Source organism: Lactuca virosa, chromosome 2 (genome assembly GCF_052849685.1).
Source record: "Lactuca virosa cultivar CGN04683 chromosome 2, Lactuca_virosa_CGN04683_v6, whole genome shotgun sequence".
Lineage (NCBI taxonomy): Eukaryota > Viridiplantae > Streptophyta > Magnoliopsida > Asterales > Asteraceae > Lactuca > Lactuca virosa.
The window spans coordinates 151,267,431-151,275,390 of NC_136427.1; the positions used below are offsets into that span (position 1 = coordinate 151,267,431).

At 34.8% G+C, this 7,960-nt stretch overlaps 1 protein-coding gene across 1 annotated transcript; it reads right to left on the bottom strand.

Moving 5' to 3' along the window:
* Positions 1-247: 247 nt before the first annotated feature.
* Positions 248-1,908, bottom strand: LOC145156563 (uncharacterized). The gene is made up of 4 exons (XM_079075877.1): positions 1,688-1,908; positions 1,347-1,434; positions 978-1,151; positions 248-599 (listed from the first exon to the last, which is right to left on the bottom strand). Exons 2-4 carry the CDS (start codon positions 1,413-1,415, stop codon positions 486-488), a joined length of 357 nt encoding a protein of 118 aa, XP_078932003.1. The 5' UTR covers positions 1,416-1,434; positions 1,688-1,908; the 3' UTR covers positions 248-485.
* Positions 1,909-7,960: the final 6,052 nt, after the last annotated feature.

A 7,960-nucleotide genomic window follows, 5' to 3' on the forward strand; every position in this document is an offset into this window, starting at 1 on the left:
AATCTGTTTTTTTTTAAATTAATTCGGTTCAATTCTAATGTAATTTTTAATCATAGCCGATTTTATTACGTCAGAATTACATTCCGTTAGAATGATATTCTCTGAGAATATCAACAATAAATAATAAAGAATTTTGAATCATTCTCTTAGAACGAGAACAATAACATATCATTCCAATGTTAAAATGGTAATATTACAATATTGCTTTAGAATGTGATAACGCTTTTGTGATAATGAACTTAAAATACATTTATAAAGTGAAATACATTGAAATGATAAAAATATTAATTTTTTTACATTCTTGAATGAATTCTTTTTTCCTTCTTGGTTCATTTGCACCATGTATGTAATCAAGCACAAATACAAAGCTTCATTTTTGAAATAATATCCTGTAATTCTTGAATTCTTTTTCAAAAAAAAGATCATCATTCTTGAAACAATCCTTATTCTCCTTCTTTGTTCGTTCCTAACTGTGTTATGACATTCTAGCAGAATATCATTCTCGTAGAATGACATTCTATGAGAATAACTTTATGTGGGGCGTTGTAGAAGGAGATGAACTCAAGAATGACAGGTGATCCCCATGTAAAGCTTGAAACCTGTGAAAAACATGAAAAATAAAAATCATGATAAAACATTAGCTACTTGCAAAAGCCAACAAGAAAACGCTTGGTTTAGAAATTAAGTTTTATGGCTGAATTAAGAAAAACTTGACAGCTTCAAACTTCACAATTACTAAAAGCTATGTGGGTTATGACCTTTTTAGAAAACAACATCACTCTATTTTCAAGAATTCATGTGGTTCATTCATTATCTTCTAAGACACTTAGAAACACCATTATGTATATATACAGACAAATGTTAAGAAAAATGATTGCAGATTTGTAGAAAGTTAGGTCCTGACATTCTTTATTAAGTTAAAGAACATCTGGAACTCGTTATAAAAACTAGAAGAAAATATTTTTATAAATACTTACAACATCAGCATGATTTCTATCATCATAACCATTAATATCCATGACCGGTAGACCATCATAAAAAAGTAATGTTTGAGGCATTAGCTGCGGTTGTTCCACAAGAACAACATTGTTAACACCATACTCATCTTTAGAAATTGATTGTCGTTCATCGATCCTCCACACACCATCAACCTAGAATTTGAACTTCATCAGATATTTGGCGCCCAGGAAAACAAAAAACTAACAAAAATTAAAATCTTTTACCAAATTAACTTGTGGTAGTACATTAGTACTTGAATCATCCATCACAATCACATTAAATATCATTATTGAAACATCAAACCTTGATTTGATTAACAAATACGATGGATGAAAGAAATTAATTACCTTGTGTAAACCAGGTGGTAGATCGCAAATCGTCATAAAAGTCGTGGATGAACACTCGACAGTGACCATCTGTTGATATTTGATCCGCCTTCACATATAACCACCAAATGCATTATAAGTTTAGTGTGTGAACTGTGTGTTCAACAAAATTAAAGTCAAAATCAAAACGAAAATCAATCAATTACGAAAAACCCAAGTGCAAGAAGTGAAATTGATAACATACGCAGTGAAATCACCACATAAAAAAGGAATAACCAAGATTGTTCTGCTATTAGACAATTCAGAAAAAGAAATAAGAAACTTAAACCTACAATTAGAAATTGATTTGAGTGAGAGATTACCTTTGTGAAACGCATACATCTTCACATTGAAATTCCGAAAACTGTGAAATTAATCAGAGCATGGAATGAGTAGGCGGAAGGAAGGACTCGATCAACGGGATGGAGGTGTGTGGCGTTGGCGGAGGGCGGTTTAGGAGGTAGGTATCGCTGGTATTAGGCGAAGGAATCAGCAGCAACATCTGGGAAGGTGCCGATGGTGAAGATAGATGAGGAAGGGTCGGCTGTTGTGTAAGGAAGTAGAATAACTCATTTCTTTTTTAAAGAGGGGAAAAACTAGGTTAGGTTAAGTCAATGTAGTTACCATAATTATAATTATAGGAGAATATTCGTGGAAGTTATCTTTTTTTTAATGAAGTCACCAAGTTATCCTTATTAATTTAATTAATGATTATTTTTATTCTTTAATTCTTATTGGTCTTTACAACCACACAATAATTAGTCATCCACATTTGAACCTATATATATATATATATATATATATATATATATATATATATATGTGTGTGTGTGTGTGTGTGTGTTTTAGAATAAAAAAACAGTGGAACTTAAAACACAAACAACAAAATTCCTTCGTTGTCTCGCAATCAAAAAATTAGTGGTAATAAATTCGCGCAAGCCATAGGTTATCTACTCAAGTAAGTTCCGAACAAGTTGGGGCTAGCCCACTTGGATAACTTGGAGGTTTCTAATCTAACAACTAACTAGGAGGTCCTAGGTTCAATCCCATGCAAAGAAGATATTTAAATTATTTGTCGTTTCAAAAAAAAAAAGTCAGTTCCGAACGGCGATTAGAATATTTTCAGCGGGTGTCGAACCGGAATAAATGTATATTGTTGTAGGCTAACAGGTCCAATTAAGCATTTTTAACACGAATAAATTTAGAATACCCACGCTATGCGGAGCAGCGACAAGTTTTTCAGCAAATAGTATAATTTGGACGAAACACAGGAATGTAGGGTAACAGGTCCAATTAACCTTATTTTGACTTTCTCCTAAAAATGTCGGTCCGGTTGTTCATGTGAGATACCAAATCCAAAATATTTGATAGCGTAAGTATATATTTTTATAATTTGAAACAAATGTAATTATTATCTCCATTTTAACATATGTCTATTAACTTACATAAATTTTATATTTTAAATGGTACTCCGTCTTAATGTTTCCTTTCTGATTTACCCAAAATAATAGTCTAATTTTAAAAATAAATATATCCATTTTATTAAAATACCCGTCATTATTAGTTCACATATTCTGGAATTAAATGCAACAAAATAGTACAACTATCATTTTATTTAATAAATTTAGTGGTAATTAATGTTTCCTTAATCTGTATGTTTTTTTTTGTCTGTGGACAATAATTTTGGGACGGAGAAAATATAACTTTATAAGTTATTACGGAAACATTAAACTTTATATATAATACATAATTGTTTTATAAGTCGTAATTGTTTTATAAGTCGTACAACCAATAATACAACAAAAAGTAGTACATTTGTGGTTTTTGGACGCTTTGAAGTACAAAACGATCATGTGAGTCACACGGGTCTCTCAAATGGTTTTCAGGCGACGATTAGATTCTTTCTAGTGGGTGTCGAGCAGTTTTTTCATTTTGATCAATAACCATAAATTATTGTTTGTGGGTAAAAATATATGTACGTTGCTATTTCGGGTTTAAACTAAGAATATCTTGCTTTTTTTAAATGAAATACATTGAGTCTAGTTAAACTTAAAGAGTTCCCTATTGTGTTTCTTTAGAATACATTACTTTTATTGTTTGTTATTAGTTTTATCATTTTTCAAAAATATAATATTGGGCATTTTGCAAACACTATTTTAATCTTTCGTTGTTAGCCGTTATATTTGCAAAGAATATTATCGATATAGCCCAACCCTTCTACAAGAATTGGATGATGACCGCGCGACAACAAACTAGCACAAGCCTTCAATGATGATTATAAATGAATAAGTAACCTAAAAACAACGCATTGAAGATTATTTGAATGATTTTCAGTATGTTTGTTTATCTACTTGCAGACAATCATCCTATGTCTCCCTGATAGTCTTGAAATGTAGTCCAATGACATTACATATAACCTATAATATTACAATAAAAATAAATAAGGCATTGTATTTGAATTTTTTTTTGAATTAAGGCATTGTACATTCTAAAAGATTTTTAGGTACAGATAACTTTAAAAAACTATATAGAGGAAAACCACTTGATTTCTTAGTGCTTACCCACACCCAATTTCTATTCATTTTTTAAATCTGGTATTTTTCACCTATAAAGCAAACTCAGTCAAAGAAATCATCTTCCCCGTCAAGGCAATCTCTATGTAGCAGCATTGATGCATATCTAACTCCATTACTCTCTAATCTTTAGTGCGGAGTGGTGTATAAAAATGTCAATAAACATTGTCATGTACTTATGTTTATGACAGATCCTAAAACATTATTTTAAAGTCCTTACATCAGACTACTTACAAATGACCAAGTTTTTTTAAGTACATTGCCATTTTAAGTACATGGTGTACTTGAACTAGCATTTTACTTTTTAAAAAAACTTGTAAGTTGCTTGAATGTAAAATACTATTAACATTCCTCTTTTGGTGTGTATATATATATATATATATATATATATATATATATATATATATATATATATATATATATATCTCAAAGCTTTTTTTTTTTACAAAACCTGGTACATAAAAATTTTAAAAAAAATACAATATAATATACATGCCATTTTATAAAATGGCAATTGGAGCAATTCCATTAAAAGACCAAATTTCGAACCCAATTCCATTAAAAGTAGACCAGAAATCATCTCAATCCCACCAATGCTTATTACTAAGAGAAAAGAGCCAAAGAAATTATAACATAAAAGTTTCCAAAAACATTTTCGAGGTTTTTGATCAAGAGTTGTTGCATCCCATTTCCTTACTTTAACTTTTATAACAAACAATGAGAAGCGAGTGAGTTCATACGGTCCAATTGAGAGGCATGATATGTGTATGTATAAAATACACATATACACATGAGCTCATTACAGAAACACTGTCCATATAAAGTAAAAATAAAAAAAAAACATATGAATCACCAACCCTTATTGAAAAAATTGAGTTAATCCACATCTACAGAGTGTGCATGCATGCACAACAGCGCAAGTATACACCAAAAATATAGAATGCAAGTACTCGCTATATAAAATCAAACTCACAAATATGTAATCAGAGCACACACACACACAATAATAAAAACTTGTTGTTACAGTGTATGATTAATTTTACACATATGAATGTCATAAGGAACTAAAGTTTAAAAAGTATAGCTTTCAAAATTTAGGGAAAGTGACATATATGCCGTATGAACTTTCTAGGGTTGACCCTTTCAGTCACTTAACTTTTTTAGTAGCTTTATGAGGGAACAAATTGTTTGTTGTCGGGTCGATTATGTCCTTACTTTATTTGTGAAGGGGTCGATCTGTAACACTCGTTTTTGGATTCGCTTCATTATTCGGGGCTTCAACCCAATCATCAGTTATCATGAGGCTTAGGGCCTTGGGAAGAAAGGATTTAGCCCTTTCGGATGTGGGTGTCATGGTTTAAGTGATCCAAGTGTTTGATGGTGTCTTTGGAGGCCAATGGTATAATCGTAATTTGATAACTCGGTCTTTTACGAATTTTGGGTTTTGTTCAGGAAGTTTTAAGGCTTGGGTGCGTTGTTACAAGCGCAGGGCTTCTCGCCACCCTTCTGTGGATATAAGGTTCGTTGGAAACGGACCTAAGATGAGGAATTTATGGCAATTTGAAGATATTGGCAGAAATGAACCTTTATGGAAAAGGCTTGCATTTCAGTCCCCTGCGTGCATGGCTAAAGGCACGTGCATGGGTGAGTACGCCCAACGTAAGCTGGGGGTATGCCCATCGTAATGAGCAGAGTGCAAAACCCTAATATTTAGGCTTTGGGCACTATTTAATCATCTTTATGAGCTCAAGGCTCTTTCATTTCTCAGCCTCCATGGTCTTCTAGCCTAATTTCGGAAACCCTAATCTCATTTGAGGGTTTGAGGGATCTAAGTGAGCATTTTGGTGTGCTGTTGCTCATTTTCAAGAAAATGGTGCTTGGTGCTAGCTTGTGATTCAAAGGAACTCTTTTAGATCCAGACTTTTGGCTTCATTTCCATCTCATTTAAGGTATCAAGTTCTTATCTTGGCTTCCTCTTATGCTAGTTTGAGTTTAGGGCAAGATTAAAGGCTTTTATGGTGTATTAAGTTCTCCTTGTGAGTTTGAGCCACTCCAGGAATTTGGGGTGATAGATCTTGCCTCTTCTAATGTTGTTAGTCCATAAAAATGCTTACTTGATGTTTAAGAATTGTAACACTGTAAATTTTCAAAACAATTTTTTCATTTTTAAAACGCATATTTCTCAATATCACATTCCAAAACCACAAGTGTCAAATTTTCAAAACATAAATCTCATAAACCGTTTACTAAAATCCAGGATCCACAAAACATAAACTCCATCTCTAGTGTGTGTGTGTACAATCAAACCAACGCCTTCCCGCGATCCTGAGAGGTACCTGAAACACATATCACATAACACGGTAAGCACGAAGCTTAGTAAGTTCCCCAAAATACCACACATAACTCATTAGCCTCTCATGGCTATAACTCAAAATGACCCTCCGGTCAATGTGTCTCAGTGGGACCCTCCAGTCCCACAACTCGGGTGGACCCTCCAGTCCTAACTCAGTAACTCAGAATAATACACAACATAAATCACAAAGAAATAATGCACGATATCACAATACTCAATATAAGCACATAAGACCCTCCGGTCACACAAAGGTTACCACTCTAGGTAAGTATAGTGAGAAGACTCACCTCGTAAGAAATCGGATAACCTCGAACTCAAATCACCGGTCTAGCCTCTGCCTAACACATACGATAATTATCTCTAATTAATAACGGCTCTGAAAGAAGCTAGACTAAACCCTTCTACAAACTCACAGAAGGATAAAAGACCATTTTACCCTTCCATGGCATTAATAGTCCACAAATTGACCAAACCCTAAAAGTCAACTAAAGGTCAACAGCAGCACGTACGTTGCGCGTACTAGCCCCCTACGCTAGGCGTACTCCTTCGCCATGCATGCATTGGGGATTCTCGACCATACGTTGCGCGTACTAGGATTACGCTTAGCGTACGCCCCGGTTTTGCTCTTCCTACTCGTTTGGTCTTAATCCGTTAAGACCTTAGCTCAAATCTCAGATCTGAACTCCCTAAAGGCTCATACTCCATAAAGTTTGTGACTTTAAGCCTTTGCATGGCTGAAAAAGTCACAAACACCAAAACTCTCACTCTCTATTCTCAAGAATGCTCATATCTCATGCATGGGGTGGTTTTGACGTCCAAGACTCCATTTTTATGAAACCACTCTATTAAAACACTCAAAGGGACAAATATTAGGCTTTGGAGTTTCAACAACTCCTAAAGATTCAAGCTTTGGGACCAAAACCCATAAAATGGACCACATAATGCACAAATCAAAAAGGATGAGAAAGCTTTGAGCTTTATACCTCTAACTGAAGCTCCAACCACAGATAAGCTCAGATCCAAAGTCTGGACTCCCACTCCTTCCTCTTCAAAGCTCCTTCTTCACTCCAAAGAAACCACAAGAACACTCAATAGCTGACAAATGGACACACAAGCTCAAGGGACGAGAAATTAGGGTTTGAGAGGGTTGATGTCTGGGAATGGTGGCCAGAAATGAGGACATCATGTCCTTTAAATAGGGAAACAACCTTAATTAGGGTTTTCTCTCTGGGCCTAGTACGCCCAGCGTACCCTCTGGTACGCCCAACGTACTAGGTGGCTTCCACGTCAAAAACACGCACATGAGTACGCTGAGCGTACACAAGTGTACGCCCCGCGTACTCATGTACCACATTTTCTCAAAAAAGGGCAAAACTTGACAATTACCAAAAGAACAAGGGTTGATAAGTTATACCTGGTATTGGGATGTTACAATTCTCCCCCACTGGAATCAGACTTCGCCCTCGAACTCATCTTCTGGAAACAATTATGGGTACTGCTCGTGCATCTCGGACTCCGGCTCCCAAGTCCACTCGGACCCCTTCCGATGTTGCCACTGGACCTGAACCAAGGGCACCTCTTTATTCCTCAAGCCCTTCACCTTCCTATCTAAGATCGCTATCGGCCTCTCGATTTAATTCAGACTCGCATCAATCTGAATGTCCTCTAAC

Bases quoted from the DNA above. Each gene is read 5' to 3' on its own strand.
- LOC145156563 (XM_079075877.1), bottom strand. From the start codon at position 1,415: ATGGTCACTGTCGAGTGTTCATCCACGACTTTTATGACGATTTGCGAT. The intron at 1,152-1,346 runs GTAATTAATTTC...TTCAAATTCTAG, and splicing joins TACCACCTGGTTTACACAAG to GTTGATGGTGTGTGGAGGAT. The intron at 600-977 runs GTAAGTATTTAT...TGTTTTTCACAG, and splicing joins ATAGAAATCATGCTGATGTT to GTTTCAAGCTTTACATGGGG.